The 22,532-nt window shown below is 45.9% G+C and overlaps 1 protein-coding gene across 2 annotated transcripts in view; it reads right to left on the minus strand.

The window, feature by feature from the left end:
- Positions 1 to 22,532, minus strand: part of CLNK (cytokine dependent hematopoietic cell linker) — a 230,735-nt gene that overhangs the window by 137,064 nt on the left and 71,139 nt on the right. For both annotated transcript variants that reach the window (XM_031942106.1, XM_031942105.1), the window contains exon 4: positions 14,911 to 14,972. In XM_031942106.1, coding sequence (XP_031797966.1) covers positions 14,911 to 14,921 — 11 coding nt within the window. In that variant the 5' untranslated portion in view covers positions 14,922 to 14,972. The remainder of the gene's footprint in view (positions 1 to 14,910; positions 14,973 to 22,532) is intronic.

Here is a 22,532-nt window from a genome sequence, read left to right on the forward strand (position 1 = left end):
TGCAACTACATACACATCTAACCTATCTTATCTATAATCCTTTCTTGCTTTCTTTCTGTCTGTCTATTATTTATCAGTCTATTATCTATGTATCTGTCTTGTCTATTTCTGTCTGTCTGTCTAGCTATCTATTTATCTGCTTGCCTGTCTGCCTATTATTTATTGGTCAGTCTATCAATCTGTTATCTATCTATCTATCCCGTCTCTATTTGTGTCTGTCTATCTGCCTATCTATTTATCTATCTGTCTAGCTGTCTGTTTGTTTATCTAATCTTTCTGTTTTTTGTCTAGCTGTCTATCTATCTAGTTGTCTGTCTATTAGCTAACTGTGTGTCTATCTTTCTAATTGTCTGTTATCCATCTATCTAGCTGTCTATCCATTTATCTATCTAGCTGTCTGTCTATTATCTATCCTGTTTCTATCTATCTGTCTATCTGCTTATCTATCTGGCTATCTGTCTGTCTATTTTATCTAGCATTTATTTATCTAGCAGTCTATTATCTATCTATCCTGTCTCTATCTATGTTTGTCTGTCATCTATTTATCTATCTAGTTGTCTAGCTAGCTGTCTATTTAGTTGTCTCTCTATTATCTGCATATCTATTTATTTGTCTAGCTGTATATCTATCTATTCATCCATCCATCCATCTTGTCTATTTCTATCATTTATCTGAAAGAACAACAAAGTAGGTGTCGAGAGGATCCGGGCTATGATCCTGTTTGTGAGATACCGGTCACGCCACTGGATCCTTGTGAGTTTCCTTCTCCTTGTCCCCCCACCTCAGGAGGGGCTTCGAGCCTTCACTAGCTGACAGTGACCCTCTAGGAGCTATGGCCCTTCTTCCACATGACAGATCTTTGGAAATTTGAAGATAGTGACCATGTGACCTCGATTCTTTTTTCCCTCCCGGTGCTAAATATCTCCAGCTCCTTCACCCTAAGCCTGACATCGATTGGGCTGTAATCATTCTGCCTGACTGCTCGCCCTGTTAGTCCCCGAATTGTTGGCTGACCCCAACTATGTCTCTTTCTTTTATGGGGCCTCAGGCAGTCCAGCTGTAAAAACTTCAGTCATGCTTGGCTAACTTCAAAGCCATAATATCACTTAATCTTTTGATTTCCTAACCTTTTTACCTCAGTGGGGAGAATAGTTATAATAATAGAGGCTGTTGTTAATGTCGGCGTCCCTTCTGGTTATATCAACTCAACCTCAAGATGAGCATGGTGGGTAATTCTCCCCCACATTCACTGACTCGCTGTTTATTTTGGTCTGGTGCCCTACAAGGGTATTGAAAGAAACTGGGAAAATTCAGCTTGGAGGAGAGGAGACTTGGGGGTGGGAGATGATCAGAGACAAATATTGCTTTCCAGGATTTCAATGGCTGTTATGGTAGAGAAATTGCTTTTGTTTTACTGAGTCTTAAAGAACAAATGAGAGTAGGGGGAAGAAGTTATAATAATACAGTTTTCAACGGGGGGGGGGAATCTAATTTTTTGAGCTGTACAAAACACAAAGGATGGTTTGGAGTCCAGTGAATTCCTCAACACCAGAGGAGTGCAAGGCTCTCTCTCCACTCGTCGGGGATGTTGGAAGAGTGACCCCTTTTCAACTATAAGTGGCGAAAGATGGCTTCCCTTCCATCTCTCCAATTCAGAGATCCTGTGATTCTCTGAAGAAAGCGGAAGTACCTTTACCTCCCTGAAAGGCTGAGAGGTTACTGACTTAATGATCAAGCACTCTGGGTTCCCAGGGAGACAGACTGCAGCCGAGCTTTGATTTCTTACGCTTAAGGTTTTTATCCTGTGTCATTTTGGACCTGTTCCTTGTCTCACTCAGTGCCACTGATGCTGAACTGAGAGATGAATGTGGACTTCAAAGGCAGGTCTAGGCTCAGAGCAGCTGCCTCTAGGGCAGGAGACTCATTGAGACTCATCGTTCAAAAGCTCTCTGGCCCGTTTTTGGTTGTTTTCCCCTTTCCAGGAAACCTTGCCCATGGACCCCAAGGAGCCCCTCTGATCCCAGACTGCCAGCACCTCGGTCTTGTCAGGTTCCGGGGAGCACAAAGAGCACTGGTCTTGGGATCAGAGACTTTTGATTCACATCCCACTCCAGCACTCCCCAACTAGATGACTTTGGATAAGTAACTGGACTGCATCTCCACTGAGATAGCTGAGATGTTGGGAAAAGTGTTGTGTCATATTAAATGCAAAAACCACAATTGCTTTTTATTAGAGAAACAGCACTGGGTTGCCCTGCCACTGCTAATTACAGTCTTCTCTCTCCCAGACTCCCTGGTACTTAATCATTTGTATTTGACTCAGCACACAGTAGGTGCTTAATGAATGCTTATTGAAGCAAGGATCCAGAAGAGTTGGCCTCCCTCTCCCTCCTTTCCTTTCCTTTCCTTTCCTTTCCTTTCCTTTCCTTTCCTTTCCTTTCCTTTCCTTTCCTTTCCTTTCCTTTCCTTTCCTTTCCTTTCCTTTCCTTTCCTTTCCTTTCCTTTTCCTTTCCTTTTCCTTTCCTTTTCCTTTCCTTTTCCTTTCCTTTTTCCTTTCCTTTTTCCTTTCCTTTTTCCTTTCCTTTCCTTTTTCCTTTCCTTTCCTTCTTCCCTCCCTCCCTGTGAATGACTCTAGCCCTCTTCCTCACTATTCCAGCAGATATACCTTCAGCTCCCAGAAAGCGGAATATTTTATTGCCCATGAACAGGCCGGCAATCAGAGAAGGCCTCCAGAGCATGGGTGTAAAAGGCAAAGTGGGCCTCCCCGGCCTGGCCTCTGGCCAGTAGATTTCCAGCAGCTGCTGATTTACTGCAGCTGGGCTTTCCGTGGTATCTTAACGACATCTTCAGGGCAGGCTGCTGGGCTGACCTCTGCTTGTTCCCTTTTTAAAATGTAAAACTCCGAGGGGGTTTATGAGCAAATAAACCTCTGGAAAACTCGAGTACTGAACGATGCTGCAGCCAGGAAGCTTCCTCTCCCCAAAGCAAACATCCCCACTAAACGCGATCGCTTCCCCAGATAGCCAGGCTGCAAAAGTCCAGGTTTGCTTCAGAGCCATTTATTGGCCATTTTATTTCCAACGGCATGGATTCTGGAACCGCTGGTACCCCCCTCGAATGAGCCAGTGCGGCCTGTGAGTGACCCGAAGCTATCCAAGACATCCTGTGGAGGGAGTCTGGGGGCCCTCCCAGGGCCGGTATGTAGGAGCTGGAGATAGAGGGTTAGTGTGACACTGAGGACTTTGTAGGGACCTGGCCTGGGACGGATATGACTGAGCTAAAAAGGGTCCTGTGGAAGGCGGCTGGGACCACCCAGAGCCTGGAGGTTGGGTCAGAAGCAGGACTGGTTAAAGTGAGATGCCAAAAGTTAAGGTGAGAGCCTGTGAGAGGCTGGCTGTGTATTGGAAGGGGTGGCTGAGGGGTCAGGCACGATGGGCTCTGGGGGGCTTCACTGGGAACTGGATCCAGGTCTGCTATAGGGAAAAGCTTCCTAGCAATGGCCCCCAGACTCAGGGGGCCGTCTCCCAAGAGCATCCCTGGGGCCTCAGACTGCCCTGATGGCTTCCCACTTTCTTTAACTCAGTCTAGTCTGGTCCAAAGGCTTCTCATTCAAAGTCTGGTGACTGGGGAACAAACCTGCGTATTTGGCTCATAGACGCCCAAGAACCACCCACTGCGGCGCAGCAGGGAGGCACAGGGCCCGAGTAGAGAGCTTGGCCAAAGGGATGAAGAGCTGGCCTGGGAAGCCCAGGAGAAGAGCCCAGTCCAGCCTTAGGGCCGTGCTGTGAGAGTCTGAAGGTTCCTGCGGCTCCTGCCAGCTCTTCCTTTGTTTGTCTCTCAAGGCCTCCTCAGGCTACCTCTCCCCTCCCTTCCCCGCCAGGCGGCATGGAGTCCCAGGCAACCTGTCTCATCTGTCCCCATTATATATATGGCTCCTGTCTTGATGCCTTTGCAAAGTGGCCCCGGTCTAGAAGGAAGTAAGTCCTCACCCTAGTGTGGGAGAATCCTTCCCTTCTTTCAAAGCACTAAGTCACCCTGGACAAGTCACCTCACCTCAGTTTCCTCATCTGTAAAATGACCGGGAGAAGGAACTGGCCAAGCACTGCAGGATCTCTGCAGAGAGGACTCAGGCAGGACTGGAACGCCTGAATGCGTCTTTCTCATGTAATCAAGTTTTCATAAAGCTGAAAATCTTTCTAATGCTCGGTGCTGAGCGTGCTCGGCCCTTGGCCTAATAAAACTCCAATGATTCCCTTATGCCTATGGGATGGCGTAGGCCCCGGCCTCCCTCCTGTAGGACTCGAAACCTGGAGGTATCAGATCTATTTCCCTCGTGTTATTTATTGTTATGTTGTGTTGTTGTGTTGACAAGGTGAAGCTGCTCTTGTCTTCAGAGACTTGGAGGGCCATGGAAAGCCATTGTTTTATCTGATCCCCTATTCCCCAGAGAGAGGCTGGTACCTTAAACATTATCCCAATTTAACAGATGAGGAAACTGAGACCCGAGATGTGTGTCTTCCCCAACGCTCTTTGACTCATAAGTGGGAAGAAGTAGAATATCTCTGAAGTCTGTGCTTCTGAAGTCCATTGATCTCCGTGGGCCTCTCTGCCTCTGCCTGCCTCCCACCTGCAAAGGCCAGGGTGGTGCTGATCTGCTCCTATTCTCCCCTCCCTGTGTGGGGTGCCCCTCTTCAGACAGGCCACCAGAATTAGGACCGCTGGATCTGGGACAGATCATGCCCTGGGAGGACAACCCCTTGCCAAAAGGGACTCTTCCCCCATCCTCTGCAAGGTAAGGACTGTTATTATCCCTGTTTTTCAGTTGGGGAAACTGAGGCAAACATAAGTTAAGGGACTTGCTTGGGGTCACACAGCTCCTAAATTTCTGAGGGAGGATTGGAACTCGGGAAGAGAAGCCCTCCTGACTCCAGGTCCAGTGCTGTCTGCACTGATGGAGGCCCTGGCTGCCTAATGATTCACTTAAGATGGTGCAAGTAATAAGGAACAGGTCTTTCAACCCAGGTCTTCTGACCACCAAGTCGGTACTTGTGCACTTTGACACACTGAACCCTCCCGGAGCTCACTGACAAAAAGGAAGCCCCCGATCCACCCCGATATTACCAGCAAGACTTTTTGTAGGATCCAAGAACCGCAAACAAAATGGAGATTGTCAGTTGGAGAAAGGCTCAAGAGGCATCGAGGCACTGGTGTCAGGAAGTATTACTGAGCATCGGAAACAGTGAATGTGGTCAATGATGGAAAGGGGCAAAGTGAAGAAGCCAGAGGCGGCTCAGCAAGCTTTGCCACAACATGCAAGGGGAGAATACGACAACACAATAACTGACGCTGGATGCCCTGAAATGAGCTGGACGGGACAGGGCTCCTTCCCCGCTCCTTTGCAGAAATGGAGGGAAGGGGGCAGCGAATGTGTGGCACACTGCGTGTAATGTCACACGGTCCCAATATCTTAGTCTTGCTAAACCATTCCTCCCCTCTTTTTTTATTCTTTATTTAGAAAACCTGGATTCGAATTCTGATTACTACTTATTCCCTAAACTGGAGCAAGTCATTTAAGTTATTTGGACTTCAGATTTCACATTTGGAAAGTCAGGATTAGGTTTGTCGGCCTCTGAGGTGCTTCCTAGTGCCGTGTCGATTCTGTATCCAATGATATTAATAAAATTTTATTTTGAAAAAACAAGCCCAAGTTCTCTCCCAACAAATCAATAGTTCCTGGCTTCTCTGCAGTCCCTTACATTAGTTTTAGAATTTTATTCCTATACAAAACTGGAACAAAATCATAGCAGGTCTAGGAAGTGACCTTGGAGAGAATGGAGCCAGATTAGAAAAGCCCCCCAAAGACAGGCCGTTATCTGGTTCTTGATTGTGTGACGTGGCCGCATTTTCTTTTCCTGATATTAAGATTCAGGAAATTAAATTTTCCACTCGTAAGGACTCAAGGAATTATCTTTCCAATTATTTATAATAAGTTTTAAGCAACAATAATGAAATTATCAGTCAATTTAATGTTTCCCTTTGGATTAAATCCCGAAAGAGATTCATATGCTATTGGAACATTTTCAGCAACAGTGATATTAAATCCAAAAGCTTCCCGGTCTTGGCAGCTCTGGAAACCTTTGGATTACCCGCACATATCCTCGCTTCCAGGTAGATGTGATCCAGCCCTAACTATTTTGCTCAGTTATGAAGGGATAAGAAGAGCATATTTGCTGTTTCTTTTTCTTAATGATGTGTCATTAATTTGAGTTCTGCTCTTACTTATCAGAAGGCAATTTTTGCTAATGAGAGTAATAGCTGCCATTTCTGTGGCAATTTTGGCTTACAATTTTGCTTTCCTTTTAGCGAGCTTAAAGGGGAGTATTATGCTGTCCATTGTACAGATGAGGGCCTCGGGGACCCAAGAGGTGAAGCAGGGTGGCCGGATGCAGGGGACTTAGCTCAGATCTTCTGGCTCCGGGCCACATCGATTACCCAGAAATCCCCGGGATCTTCTTTTGGTTTTAATGAGTGCTATCTCTGGAAGCATCCAGTGCCAGCCTGGTCACCAAACATGTTTCCTTTCAGTTTTGGCCACTGAGGATTTGATGAATGACAAATACATGCATGCAGCCCCGTGGACAAGATGTAGAGTGTCAGCCGGATGGCTGCGGGGCTCTGGGGATTGGAGGGGAGGGAATGATTAATGGAGCCACATCAGTGGAATCCAGGGCTCCGATGGCTCGGGGCGATCTCCATTTTTGGCTCTGTCCTGCTCAAGAATGACTTTGATCATAGCATGTTAGAAGTGGAAGGAACTTGGAGTTCCTCAGAGTCAGCCTTTTGATTTTACAGATGAGGAAACAGAGGCACAGGGACGGAGTGGAATGTTGTCCTTTTGACTCCAATCTAGAGCTCCAATGGCCTCATAGATAGCATGTTTGGTCAATTTGTAGGTGACCCAAAGTTTAAAGGGGTGACGGCTACCCCGAATGACAGAATGAGTCATGAATATGTTTGCAATAGACTAAACCAGTGGATCAAATTTAACCAGATGAAATGGAACTGGGATAAATATAGTTTTGTATAAGTTAAAAAAAATCAATTTTACAAATGTAGAATGGGAGAGCTCTGCATTGTCAGAAGTTGATATGAAAAAGATCCGGTGGTCTTGGGTGAATATAAGGTCACTCTGATTTAGCACATTGATGTCATTGCTGAAATTAAAACGATAAAAGACGATAACGCGATTGTAGGCTAGGACCATTGCATGACAATCATGGCCATGGGGTTTTCTGGGCAAAGATGCTAGTCTCATTTCCCTCTCCAGTGGATTAAGGTGCCGATATGCCAGGTACTTAGTGAGGGTCTGAGGCTGGATCTGCTCAGGTCTTCCTGATTCCAAGTCCCGTGCTCTATCTAACCTGTGCCATCACACACACACACACACACACACACACACACACTGCACACACATACACACACAGAGCAAATTAAAATATAAAATACTTATAACCTTAAAGTATCTTGTATGTCAGTTATTGTGGTTAATATAGCCCATAATTACATCTTTTAAAAAAATTCAGCAATAACATCAACGTGCTAAATCATAACGAGCACATATTCCGCTAAAACCACCAGATTTTTCATATAAACTTTTGACGAGCCAGAACTTTCCCATCCTGCTCTTGTGAAGTTCATTTTTTTAACGTATGGAAAACTATATTTATGCTGGTTTCATTTAAACTAATTAAGCTATAATTACACATGAATGTATAGCTGCATATCCACACATATTATATATGTAAAGTGAAAATATATGAATATATAGTCACAAATATACCACATAACTATTAATGAAAAATGAACTAATAATTAATGATATACTACATGTAATTTTCACTTTACACATATGTATGATTTGTATGTGACCGGACATGATCGACGTGTAAATGCGTTTAACTTGGCCACAGGTGTGGGTACAAAGGACTCGGTTTTGCTTTCTCAGTGGGTGTTAGGAAAGAGAGAATGTAGATTTTCATAGGTTGAAAAAATTAATTTTAAAATATTTTCTCTATATTCAGACTGTGTTTGGAGACCTCCAGGGAGAGCAAAGCTGCTGCCTCCTGAGGCAGTCTGGTTCACTTTGGGCAGCTCAGGATATTAGGAAGCTTTTAAATTATATCAAGTCTAAATTTGCCCTAGTGCTGCTTCCATTCCTTCTTCCCGATTCTCCCCTCTCCCTTTCCTGGACTCAAGCAGCGAGAGGAGGCTAGAACCCTGAGTGCAAATATAACTGTAGACATTTAGGAGCTGTGTGATCCTGGGCAAGTCACTTAATCTCTGCCTCCCTCAGTTTTTTCAACTGTAACATGGGCATAATGACAGCGCCTCCCTGGAAGGGTTGTTCTGAGGATTAAATGAGATAATTTTTGTAAGACACAGCATTGTTCGCCTGTAGTCAGGACTATCTAAATCCTGACTTGTTTTTACCCTCATGAATCTGGCTTCCCAGGCATCGGGCCTTTCAAATACTATTCAAAGGCATTTAGTGAATCTCCTTTGTGTTTTTCCTTCATTTAAGCAGAGGGCAAGTTTCTGGGATCCTCCCGGGACCCGCTGCCTTCAGAAACCAGCCCAGTGTTCCTTGGGTCAGAAAGCTTTTAAAAATGATTATTTAAAGGGTTTTTGTTATCGAGAATGTGCTGCTGTGAATTAGGATGCGATTCCAGAGCGTCCTGCCCCCCCAGAGTCAGGGCCTGTGCAAGGGTCGGGGGCTGTGTGGCTCAGGAGGGAGAGAGAGAGCTCTGAACTGGCAATTAGTAAGCCTGGATTAGCTCTCTCAATGACCGGGCACACCTCAGCTCCCCACCCTCCTCAACCTCAGTCTCCTCATTTGGAAAAGAAATGGATGTAGGAGGAGGAAGCAGATAAGGCAGATTTTTTTTGATTGAAACAGTTTAATGAAAAAATAAGGGAGTTGAAACTAAATCATTTCTCAGACGCCTTCCAGCTCTACAGAGAAAGTCCTCAAAACCAAATGGTCATCCCACCACTGGGGCAATATTTGCTCCGAATCCCTCCCAATAGTCTCAAATGTTAACTTTTAGAAAGCCAAACACATGATCGGGACCCACAACTTCATGCAAATTTAAATATTAGTAGAGAAAACACGGGGCTGGAGTTGGGAGCCTGAGGGGTGAGGGCTGGATCTCCTATTATTGCATGTGTGATCTAAGGAAAGTCATTTTATTTCTCAACCTTTGAAAAAAAAAATGAAGAGGTTGAACCAAGTGATCCCTAGAGTCTTGTAAATTCAGTTGGCTTATAGATCTCAATCACACATAGCTCTACCACTAGCTCACTGGTCTGGGAGCTAGGCTCCAAACCTCAGTTTCCTCATCAGTAAAATGGGAATGATGGAAATTCACCTTAATTTAAGTTCTTATTAAATGTTTCCTTCCTAACAATCCTAAGAGGTAGATAATTCAAGGAGATTTGTCTTCCTCGGTTTAAGAGGAGGAAAGAAAGGCTCCAAGGGGGTGCTTGCCCAGGAAATGACATGGGGAGCTGGGGCTGCCAAGCACAAAGCACCACATGGGTTCCCCCCCCACCCCCAGCCTGAATTACCCCCTATTTGGGGATTTGAAGGTGGGGCGATCTCACTGACTCTCAGAGATTACCGGGCCTCAATTCCCCGAATGTCCCTTGGCATGGGTCGCAGGGGGCTCCGGGGCCAGGAGAGCCACCCACAGGGGCTTCCCTGAAGTACTTGGCAATCACCTTCCAGGTGAGGCCGCGGCTTCCTGCCCGCAAAGGCAGCCACAGGCTTTGTCCCCCGGCTGCTGATTTAGGAGTGTCCGCAGAGGGCCGCCCCAACCCGGGGGAGTTCGGGGGCTCGCGGGCCGCCCACAGCACGTTTTCCCTCGTGTTTCTGGCCCTGAAAGCTACCGGAGACAGGTAGGAGGGAGCACGCGGCCCCAGGCGCAAACATGGGAGCTGATTCAGAGACAGGCCCCCGTGGGGGGGGAGGGCCCGACGCCCCCAGGGGATTCACCCAGGGAGCCGGAGCGGAGCCCGCGGGCCCCTGGGAAGGTGCCGGCCGGGAAGAGAACCGCTGCTGAGCTGGAACTTGCTACATTGGCGGGGAGGGGCAGGGAGGGATGCGGCTGGGGCGGAAGCGCGGAGGTCTCTGGGGAAGGCCTGGCACGTTCCGTTCCCAGTCAGGAGCAAGCCAGAGAAAGCGGAGAAAAGCAAACCGAAAGCACGTGGCTCCCTGGCCTGCAGGGGAAGAGGAAGCCCATCCAAGGGAGGGATAATCCTCTGCCCACGTGGCCCCCCTTGGGACCCGCCCCGTTATCCGTTGCTAGGGATGCCGTCATTGTCCTTCATTCTCCCCCGTTCTGATGGGCCTGAGGGGAGGTTGACAATTTTTCAAGTGCTATTTAAAAATCCGGTTCCATATTTTTGCCGCGACCCGTTAGTGCAGGGAGTAAGTGGCGCCCCAGGACCCGGGTTCTCAGCCTCATCCTGGGTGACCTAGGACAAGTCACTTACCCTGTCTGCCTCAGCCTAACTCCTGCCTCTCAGGGGTTTCCGAAGGTCGAAGCAGATAAAATCCCCAGAGTGCTTTGCCAGCCTAAAAGCACCAGGATCATGTCCCTTAGCGTCATGTGGAAGAAAACAAGCTTTGGCTCTGGAGCCTGCAGTGTTGGGTTCAAGTCCCAGCTCTGGCGTGACTGGCTGTGGGAGCCTGGATGGAGCCCACTTTCCTCAATATCATGCTTATGTTAGCTGGCCCCTAGTTCTAGAGCTGTCCTAGAGCCGGGAGTTCTTACTGTCCCGATGTTACAGTCTAACACATGGATCCTACTGGAAATCCAGCCTGTGTTCTATTCCAGGAGGAAATAAGCATCTATTAAGCACTTACTATGTGCTAAGTGCTTGACACACTCAAGCTAGGTGCTTTTCTTATTCTCATTTTATAGTTTGGGGCAGCTAAGGGACTCCAATGTGCCCAGATTACCCGCCTTGGAGTCGGGAACCCTCTTCTCCCTAAGACCACATCCAGCCTCAGACACTGGGAAAGTCACCTAACCCTGTTAGCCTCAGTTTCCTCATCTGCTAAATGAGTCAGAAGAGGGAATGGCAAAGCACTTCATACCTTTGTCAAGAAAATCCCATTGGGGTCACACAGAGTCAGACCCGATTGAAATGATTTAGGAAACAATCAGGTAAAGGTTACCTGCTTTGCCCAGGTTCCCACAGCTAGTGAGTGTTTGAGGGCAGATTCGAATGCGGGTCTTCCTGATGGTTTAGAGCTCTATCCGCTGCCTTCCTTAGTTGCCCCATTCTTGTCCATTTTGGTTCCGGGGTGGGTCTCCTCTGACTGCAGCCACCAAGTTTCTGTCCCATAGACCCAGACGTGTTATATTTTATTTTCATCCTCGCCCTCCCATTAGCCCACTGTGTAACTCTGGGAAACCACTCCCCACCTTTGGATCCAGTTTCTGTTTCTGCAAAGTCCCTGCAAAACCGTGACTTTTTGTGACTCATAAAAGGAACTCGCCGGGTTCCCCTCTGGATGCTCGTTTCTCCACATTAGAAGAATTTGGTCAGGAAATTGTTTTGCTCAGTGAGGCGCAAACCAGACCTTGCCCAGAACTTCCTGCCTCTCTGTTGGGTGCCTAGTAGGACGATGATGGTGTGTGAGTGTGTGTGGGCGCGTATCGTGTGTGTAAGTGCTTCCTTAAAAGCATAGAAAATTATAGAAGAATCGTGGGCTGTTGGACCAAAATGCATCTTGAATATTGGCGGTAAAAGGGATCACAAACCCCCATTTTGCAGAAGGGGAAACTGAGGCCAGTGGGGTGAAATGGTTTTGTCCAAAGGCCCAGAGTGCCAGATGGGGAGTTAGAATTTGAGTGTAATGTTATCTTTAGAAAATCTGACTTTTAAAGAAAGTGACTGTTGCAGCAGCTCCCATAATCCACCATTGCTGTGTGGCTGAAGCACCGAGATAAGGTGGGTACATTATGAGATCCTGCGAGTCAGCAAATTATGAAGCTGAGATTATGCTTTGAAAAATGGAAGGCTGACTGAATAGCTGCGCCAGGGAAGCCTATTGGACAAAGTGTCAGGAGCCCGGCTGCCGAAGGCCAGCTTTGCCCCCAGCTCCTTTTGTTTCCCGTAGGATTTCCCAGGAAAGGCCAAAAGCTGTTCTCGCTTCCAGGAGTTTAGCAAGTCCACACAGGTCAGGATGATTGTGAAATCCACATTGGATCCTTTGATTTCCTTCCTGCTCCTTCTCTCCTTGCAGCTAAGGCCTAGAGCCCTTGTGCCTCCAGGGACACACATACCTCCTCTGTACTGTCAGAGGCAAACCGGTCGAGTTAAGTCAAAGGGGCAGCAGTTCTGGGGCCGGCTGAACCAGTCACAAAAGGATGACTTCGCACAGTTCTATTGGCCCTTGTCCCCTTTGGGGACTGTTGGACAAAGACTGTACCCACTCAGGAAACCCCCACCAGCAAAGCTGCTTCTCTGCAGCCTCTACAGTAAGAGGGTCGCTCCGATTACTCAGAGGGCAAAGACTTGCTCAGGTTCACAGTGCCTCCCAGCTGGGATCGGAACAGAGATGGGCCTGGATCCAAGGCTTCCTCTTTATCGTATACCACAGAGCCTCCCTAGTTACTTTAAAGCTGGGCTCTTTGGGGGGCCCCATCCCCAGCAATTTCTCCCAGCATCACTGCCTCTTGAGAAAGACAAAAACTAGTTATGCCTTGGAAATCATGCTTCCACCTAACTGGAGGCTGGTTCCCCCCCTCCCCCCCACCCCGGCCAGTGTCCTGAAACCGTGTCATTTGGCAAGACTTGAACTATTTCACCTTGGCTGCCATATTAATCTTCCTAAGACATCCTTTTCACGATGTCCCTTCCTAGCTCCTTCTGACCTGTTGGAACAAAGTCAGACTGCTCCAGCTCCACAATCCAGCCCGACCCACTCATCCGGGTGCATCTCTCTTTCCTGATCATGAATTCTTTCCTGTAGTTATTCAGTTAAACACACACGCACATGTACACGAGTAGATAGCCTATTTCGGATGCCTTTCTACCTATGGAACTGTGGGTAAGTCATTTACCCACTTCACATTAGTAGTCCTCCTTTAGCTTTTTTGTAAAATGGAATCAGACTGGTTTATTGTAGACATGATCCTACTGAGAGTGATGAGCAGGCTGATTTTGATAAAAAAAAAAAAACTTTGAAAAAGGCTTGCATGGAATAACAGAGTACAAGGAGCAGAACCTAGACAACACTATATACAATAACAGCAACATTGTTCCAATACCAATCGTGAAGGACTAAACTATTCTGAGTTGTATAAATAAAATATAAAATAAAACAACTGGAGTTACAACAGAGTACGAGGAGAAGAACCAGAGAACACCGCATACAGTAATAGCAACATTGTTCCAATACCAATCGTGAAGGACTAAGCTATTCTGAGCTGTATAAATAAAATAACTGGAGTTACAACAGAGTACGAGGAGAAGAACCAGAGAACACCGCATACAGTAATAGCAACACTGTTCCAGTACCAATCGTGAAGGACTAAGCTATTCTGAGTTTTATAAATAAAATATAAAATAAAAAAACCAGAGTTACAACAGAGTACAAGGAGCAGAACCAGAGAACACCATATACAGTAATAGCAACACTGTTCCAGTACCAATCGTGAAGGACTAAGCTATTCTGAGTTTTATAAAGAAAATATAAAATAAAAAACCGGAGTTACAACAGAGTACGAGGAGCAGAACCTAGAGAACACCGTATACAGTAATAGCAACATTGTTCCAGTACCAATCGTGAAGGACTAAGCTATTCTGAGCTGTATAAATAAAATATAAAATAAAAAAACTGGAGTTACAACAGAGTACGAGGAGCAGAACCTAGAGAACACCGTATACAGTAATAGCAACATTGTTCCAGTACCAATCGTGAAGGACTAAGTTATTCTGAGTTTTATAAATAAAATATAAAATAAAAAACTGGAGTTACAACAGAGTACAAGGAGCAGAACTCAGAGAACACTGTATACAGTAATGGCAACATTGTTCCAAGAGCAATCCTGAAGGACTGAGCTATTCTGAGTTTCATAATGAACTCCATCTATGAGGGACCATCTATGAGGGAGCCCTGCCTATTTCCCTAATTGGGTTGGGAGGGGAAGTGTCTAGTTTGCATCCCCATCACTCCCTCCTTCCTCCCCTCATCTTTGATTTTTGCAGCTGGAAGCCCATTTCCTCATCTTCTCTGGGGACCTTCCCCTTCCCCTTTCCCCTCCCTTCCCCTCTCTTTATGTCTTATAGCTCCCTAACAAAAGCAAGAAGAATCATTCTTTAAAGAAAAGATTTGCACCAATGTAAAGTTAAACAAAGGCTGAAACCTCTGAATTTCAACAAGACAGGAGAGCCTGCCCCCTACTAGGCACCTGGAAGAAGGCCTGCCTGCCAGACCCTAGGTTTGTCACTGTTCCATCACAGGACAAGGGAGTCGAACCAGGTGCTTCATGATGGCCCTTCTAGGTCTGGTCCTAACACTCGTCCCCTTGACTTCTGCTGCCCCGTTACAAACAAACCAGCCGAGAGTATCGTTTGTGGCTTCCTCCTTGCTACCTCCTCTTCCCGTCCCCAAACAGGGGCAGAGTAAGGTGGCCGCGTCCTTCAGCCTTTCTGAGACTGATAACCTCGGGCTCTTCTCTGAAAGGGCTTCACGGACCACATCACCCCCAGGAGGCCCCTGCCTGTGCTTGAGGGCCAGCACTTGCCCTTCCCAGTCACCATCCGAGCGGCGCATCCATCCCAGGCCGCGCGTGCATTCGCTATCTACCCGGCTGGAAAACGGAGCATACTTACTGCCTGTTCATAGTCCCAGGGGCCAGGGAACTGAATTGGAGTCCACGGATTTTCAGAAGGGCCTGAGAAAGAAGAGGAAACTGGTAAAGCCCATTGGAAAGTGCATTTGAATCCTTCCTTAATTACCCCCCTTGCTTTCTGTTCCAAAGGAACAGAACAGGAGAGGGGACGTCGTTGATGAAGAGGTCATCAATCAGGCCCCTAATTGGCTCATTCAGAGAGCTGGGCGACTTTTTTAGGCTGGCCTCTTTCTGTCAGAGTTGATGCGGCCTGCCTCAGGGACTTCACAAACACACATGCAGTCTGGTTTTCCCCTGTGTGCAATTGTGGGCTCCCCCGGACGCCGGGAACGGGTTGGGTCAGGGATTGCCTGATGAGAAAAATCCGCAAGGCCTTCTGAGCGACAGCCGGAGTCGGGCCTTGGCTTTCAGAGCTCAGCTCTGCTCCTTGCTCAGCTTGGGGTGATTTCCCTGTCAGGAAAACCCCAAGTGGGGTCACAGTGAACAACAGCAGCGCCTTCAGCCCCCAACAAGTTAGCTTATCACCTGTTAGGGTTAGATCTAACCCTGACCCTGACCCTGACCCTGACTAAAAGCTCGTTCCACTCTACCCACTTCCCCCAACAAATCACTTCCTCCATCTCGGCAATAATTTCCTCCTAAGTATGGAGATGGGAGGAATTAGGTCCTGGAATGGTTGGTCGGTGCCTTCTCTGGCACATTTTACAACTGACATTTGCTGCATGGTTTGGCCCAAGAGAGTGTGCTCTTAGAGATCCCAGGGAGGACAGGGGTTATTTCAGATGGGAGAAATCAGGGCAGGCTTCATGGAGGATGTGGTAACGGGTAATGTCAGAGAGAAAGCACAGGACCAGCAAGGCAGGGATGGGGAAGAACCATGGATGGGGTCCAGAGATAAGGAGGAGTGCATTTTAGCCCTGTGAGAAAGACTGTGAACCCAAGTTCAGAAGGTTGGTTGGGAGTCAGGCGGCAAGAAGCCTTGAGTGGCAACAGAGGGTCTGCATTTTATCTTACAGGTAACAGTCATCTTCCTGAGTTCAGATCTGGTCTCAGATACTTCCTACCTGTGTGGCTCTAGGCAAGTCACTTCACCCTGACCGCCTCAGTTTCCTCATCTGTAAAATGAGCTCAAGAAGGAAGTGTCAAACTCCTCCACTGTCTTTGGCAAGAAAACCTCAGATGGGGTCTTGAAGAATTGGCCGTGACTAATATCACTGAACATTAAGAATTAATAAGGTGGCTTCTGTTTCAGAGAGGGTTGGGGTATTTAAAGTTTTGGGCTACCAGGAATATGGCCCTAACAGGGACTAGCCTTTCCTTTGTACTCAGAAACAACTAGATGCTTTTCTCCACTTTTCTCTATTTTTGCATTTTTACAAAGGATAAACTGGGCAGTGAGTGAGAGAGAATGACCACTGGGCATCCATAAGGTGAACGGCCATGTAGGAGCTGCCGGGGACACTTTACTCAGTTTGGGGGAATGGGAAGTTATGAAGGAGCCTGTCGGTGAGAAGAAAAATCACTCAGCTCCTTCCTGTGGCAAAGATAGAAAATGAATTACGTGAAAAAAGGACCAATACAATTAAAAAAAACCCCATGGGGAAGGGGAAATAGCTGAAGCACAGAAGTAACGCAGGGGGAAAGAGACCAACTGTGCTCGATGGAGAAGTGGTGACTGACTGGGCCGCCCTCCCTAGGTGAACGTACTTAGGGGAAAGGCTGGAGCCCAGTCAGTGTTGGATGGAAAAATCATGATGTGTGAATGGGATGATGGGAAAACACCGGACTTGGAGTTAAAGTTTGGGGAAGCCAATTGTGGGGAGGAGGGAGACATAGAATGGAGACTATTCAAGTTAGAAGGAATCTTAGATTCTCACAGACCAGTCACTCATCATACGAGAAGTAAAATGAGGTCCAAGAGGGGAGTGCTTACAGTGCCAAAGTTTAAGGAAGGTTTCAGGCATTCCCTCATTTTAAAATCGGATCTCTGGACTCGATGGCTACAAAGCTTCGTGCTAATAAAATCCAGGTCAGAAACTGCTGATGAAATTCAGGTTCCGTAGCTTCGCCTGACAATTGTTTCTATAGCCACGGGGATGGGTTTCCATCTTGCAGATGGTTCTGCTTTTTATCCCATACTTAGGCCCTGACTTTCCCTCTGCTTCGCTCCTCTCCTGAACGGTCCTCTTGTCTCCCTGGTCTCGTGTTCAGCCATTTTTCAGTCATGTCTGATTCTTCGTGACTCCATTTGGGATGCTGGAGTGGTTGGCCATTTCCTTCTCCAACTCATTTTACAGATGAGAAGACTGAGGTAAACAGTGTGAAGTGACTTGCCTAGGGTCAGACAGCTAGAAGGTATCTAAGGCCAGATTTGAATTCAAGAGCACGAGTCTTCCCTACTCTAGACTGGACACTCTCTAGTGCACTACCCAGCTTCCCTTATTCTGAGCCTGTACCTTCTGAGTACTTACAGAATGCCCTGTAATATTGGCCCAAGAGACTATAAGATGGCAACTTTGCTTGTTGTCTGATTCCAGGATTGGGGGAACAAGGTCTCTCTTTGTTACCTGCCCTTTCCACCTTCTCATTCATTTAATCGTTAAAGAAAGTGCTGAGGGGCCCGAGGTCCCAGCTCCCTAACTCGAGGAGCCAGTTAGCTTCATTTGGAGGAAAAACTCCAAGAGCTCGAGGAGACAGCCCAAGCTCCACATCCAAAGTCTTTAAGGGAAGTCAGCTTCATTGGGGTCACAGAGCAAGGAGGCAAAGGTCATTTTTACATCTCACGAGGCTGGTTAATCCAGACCCGTTCCGGAGCTGTGAGCTGCTTTCATAATATGGGCTTATCTGTCATTTCTACTCAGCCTCTATTGTTCAAAGAAGAAAATTATCACCTCAAGACAGGGTTTGGCTCATCTGATGTTCCATGGGCAGTTAGAGGAAAAGCTGAACCAGAAAGTATGACCATTTTTAAAGATAAGAATAACATGCACCCACTGGTAGAGCCTGTTATGAAATAACTGATTATAAACAATAAGAGATAATTTAAGTACCTCCCCCTCCCCAAACCGCTACAAGAGCATGCTTCTGTCCTTTGGTGGGGTCACTGGCCTTGCAGCCCAGGGTAATGGTATGGGCTCAGCTGGACGGTTGAAGGCCAGCTTTGGAGACAAGATGGCGAGATCTAGATTGTACGATACATTGGTTAAATGGATTGGAGGGTGGAGCAAATCACTCCGCTGGGCTAACTGGGCCCGTTACATTGTGCCTGGCTCCTGACTTGTGTGCACCAAGGTCATTACTCTCTCTCCCAGGGATCCCATGGCTTTGGCCTTAATGGCCATTGCCGACTTTCTCTTTTTTTTTCCAGCTCCCAAGCTCCTCTGGCTTTCAGCAGATGTCCTTGCTTTCTGAGAACTCAGAGGCCATCTGCTGAGAATTTCTCCTCTTCTGCTCCAAACCTTAATATGGCTCCACATGCTCCCTGTTTTTTCCTTTTTATTCCCATTTCTCAGGAAGAGGGGAGCCCTGCTTTTTGCCCAAACCAGGTCCTCTACTTCTGCCGCAGGTTTCAATCTCTCCTCTCCCCTCTAGTAACTGTGCCACTGGATCATTCCCACTTTCTCTTATTTTCAGTCTCTCCTTATTAATACACTCTGGCCTCCTTATATTTAAAAAAAAACAACCCTTCTTTATTCTGCTTCCTCTCAATTTATTGTCCTCTGTCTCTCCTTCCATTGCCAAACGCCTAAAATAATCAGCTCTGTTCACCGCTTCCATTTCCACTGTCTTTCCACCCCCTTTCAGGCTGGCTTCTGACCCCAGCACTGACTGAATCTGATTCCTCCAAGATCACCAGTTCCTTTTAATTGATGGCTCTCTCCCCAGTTTTCATTGCCTTAGACCAAGCTGATGATAGCTTTGAATGTTATTGGTCCCTTTCCTCCTGACTTCCCTGGAGCTGCTCTGTCTTGATACCCCTTCGTGTTGTTCAGTCATTTTTCAGTTGGGTGTAACTCTCCCTGCCCCATTTGGGATTTTCTTGGCAGAGATACTGCGGTGACCCATCATTTATTTTTCCAGTTCATTTTACAGATGGGTAAACTGAGGAAAACACTGGAAGTGACTGGCCCAGGGTCACACAGCTGTCTGAGTATCTGAGACCATATTTGAATCCAGGAGGATGAGTCTTCCCAACTCTAGGCTGGACACTCTATCCACTGGGCCATCCAACCGCCCTCCAGCCCTAGGCCTCTCAAACTCAACATATCCTGAAGAATACCTTCCTTTCTTCTTAAACCAGCTTCCCTTTCAAACTCCTCTCCCTCTGCAGAGAGCGTCGCCACCCCTCTGGCTACCTGAGTCTGTCACCTTGCAGGGATGCTTCGCACTTCCTTCCCCCTTGCTCCTCACATCAAAACAGTTGGTTTCATTTCTCTAAGATCTTTGTGCCTTTCTCTTTATCCTTGTTCTTACTCAGTATGGGGCCTCACCATCTCTCCCTGGGACTACAACAACAGTCTCGTAACTCTCTTCTCTACATCCGACTTCTTTCCCTCCAATCCATTCTCCATGCAAATTGACAAAATATCTTTATAAAGGATAACAATTCTGATTGAGGCTCAGAGAAATCAATGGACTTTCCTACAGTCACACAGCTAGCAAGCATCTGAGGCTGGTTTTGAACTCAGGGCTCTCTGATCCCAAATACAGATTTGTGTCCTAATTACACTTGGGATTTTCCTTGGCTTTCTAGTTCTATAAAATGAAGAGAGCGGTGCTTTCCAACTGGTAAATACATTTAAAAATCCTATTTTTTCCAAGTTCTTTCTTCCTACTAAAAGCATATTTCCATGTACAAAGTAGAACCAAAAAAGAGGGATTATATGTGAAACCATGACCTCAAAAGGCCATATTTTAGAGGACTACAAATCTTGTACGACCAAAAGTTCTTCATTTTAACGCCTATTAACTAAAACATTGGTTCCCTCCCTCTTCCTGGTTTCCAATCCCTGCCCTCTGAGTCATGGAAGGTGACAGCATCTGTGATAGAGGATGTCGATATTTATTAGTTCATATTTTTATCTCAGTCCAGGCCTGTGAATAGTGATTTCATTGGGAGGAGACAAGTTCTGGCAGTTCTTAGAGCATAGAAAATCCCTTTGCCACGTCTCCTGTAACTTGTAGCCTTAAGAGAGATGCCTCAGATACCAACGGTCAAGTGTCTTGCCCATAGTCACATAACTAGAGTTCGGAAGCAGAACCCAGAACTTCCTGCTCCAAGGCTGGTTTTCAATGGATGGCGCCATGCCGGTGTCAGCTCACTGGGTAGCTTGTGAATAATTGACTGAGTGACTCCCAAAGACCCTTAAACAGCAGGTATTTCTTGCCCTAGATTTGTGGTGTCCCTAATACTTCTTTAATATAATAAAAATGGGTCACAAAATTCTCTGGTAAAATTTCAGAAGAAACTGTAATTTCATTTACTTGAGCTTGAAAAGTAAAAACAAGGGATTTTTGGTGCTAAGATGAGGAAGGAGCCCTCTAAAGTCTTCCCCAACACCTAGGAAACCACCTCAGAATTGGTCTAGGAGCAGGGAGGCAGCTGAGCAGCCAGCGGGAAATTTCTTCTCACTGGGGTGGGGGAGAGGAATGAGGTCCAAGAACGGGCCCAGGACAAGCTACCAGCAGGGACACCAGCAGCCTCTTGGACAAGTCAGCAGGTCCTCCAGCACAGCAAGCCCACCATTGACCCCACCCCCAGCACAAGCTATCAGCCAGGTTCAGACCCCATTGCTGACCAGCAGGTGGGCCAAGTAAGAGCAAGACCCTGCTCCTGGGACTTGTCAGCAGAGAGATCCTGTTTCCATGGCAACCCAGTACCAGCAACCTGTCCCTGCTGCAGACCATTAGCTAACCCCCACACACAGGGGAGCCCACCAGGGAAGCCCCATCCCAGAAAAAGCCAGAAGAGAAGCCTACCCTCTAGAGAAAATAAGCCTGTGAGAACTAACAGTAAGGCCCAGAGGTCCAGTGCACAAAAAATTTTGGGACAGTGAAAGACCAGAGCCACAGTCTCATAAAAGCATAAAAGTATCGCAGAAAAAAAGGCAGAAAAAAATGAACAAGAAACAAAAAAGAGTAACTGTAGACTGTTACTATGGTGATAAGAAGGCTCAAGACATAAATTTAGAAGAGAACAATAGTTTCAAAGTGACTACATGTGACGCCTCAAGGAAAAATATAATTTGGTCTCAGGCCCAAAATGAATTCCTGGAAAAGCATTAAAAAAGTTAAAAAAAGCAAATTAGAGAAGTAGGTGAAAAATTGGGAAAAGAAATGAGAGTAACACAAGAGAATCACAAAAAAAGTCAATACCTTTGGAAAAGATATATCAAAACTTAGGAAAATAGCCTCCTAAAAATAGAATTGGCCAAATGGAAAAGGAAGTACAAAAGCTCACTGAAGAAAACAATTCCTTAAAAATTAGAATTGAATAAGTGGAAACTAGTGATTCTATGAGAGATCAAGATATGATCAACCCAAATCAAAAAAAGGTAAAAAAAAAATAGAAGAAAATTGAAAATTTCTCATTGGCAAAACAACTACTCTAGAATATAGATCCAGGAGAGATAACATAAGAATTGTTGGACTACCTGAAAGCCACGATGAAAGAAGGAAAAAAAAGGGAAAAAAGAGAAGAAGGAAAGAAGGAAGAAAAAGAAATGAATAGGTTTAGACAACATCTTACAAGAAATTATCAGAAAGACCTGCCTTTATATATTTGAACCAGAGGGCAAAATAGAAATTGAAAGAATTCATCCATCACCACTTGAAAGAGATCATCAAATGAAAACTTCCAGGAGCATCCTAGCCAAATTCCAGAGCTCATAGATCCAAGAGAAAACAACCCCAAAGAAACAATTCAAATATATCGGAAGTACAGTCAGGATTACACAGGATTTGACAGCTTCCACATTAAAGGACTGGAAGGCTTAGAATATCTTATTCCAGAAGGTAAAGGGGTTAGAATTACAACCAAGAATCACCTACTTAGCAAAATTGTATATAATATTTCAGGGAAAAAAGGATGTTTAATGAAATAGAGGATTTTCATATATTTCTAATTAAAAGACTAGAATTGAATAAAAAATTTGACTTTCACAAACAAAACTCAAGGGAAACATAAAAAGGTAAAAAAAGAAATAAGAAAGAGAAATATTCAATAAGGTTAAATTGTTTATTTTTCTTTATGGCAAGATTATATTGCTAACTCTCAGCAACTTTATTACTATAAGAACAATTAGGAATCTTGTAAACAGAAGGCATAGATATAAGTGATTTTGATAAGAAGACAGCCCCCAAACAAAAGAAAGTGGTGAAAAAGAAAATCAAACTTGAAGAAGAAGGAGGGGGCAATGAGTAAGTTATTCCATATAAGAGAGGAATGAAAAAGTTATTATAATGGAGGGGAAGATGAGGGTGGGGCCAGTGAGATGACAGGCAAAGCTGAAAAGTTACTCTCTTCAGAATTACCTTAAAGAGGGAATAACATATATACTTAGTTGAATATAGGGATCTATCTTACTCTATAAGGAATAAAAA

Source organism: Sarcophilus harrisii, chromosome 6 (assembly GCF_902635505.1).
Source record: "Sarcophilus harrisii chromosome 6, mSarHar1.11, whole genome shotgun sequence".
NCBI classification, from domain to species: Eukaryota; Metazoa; Chordata; class Mammalia; order Dasyuromorphia; family Dasyuridae; genus Sarcophilus; species Sarcophilus harrisii.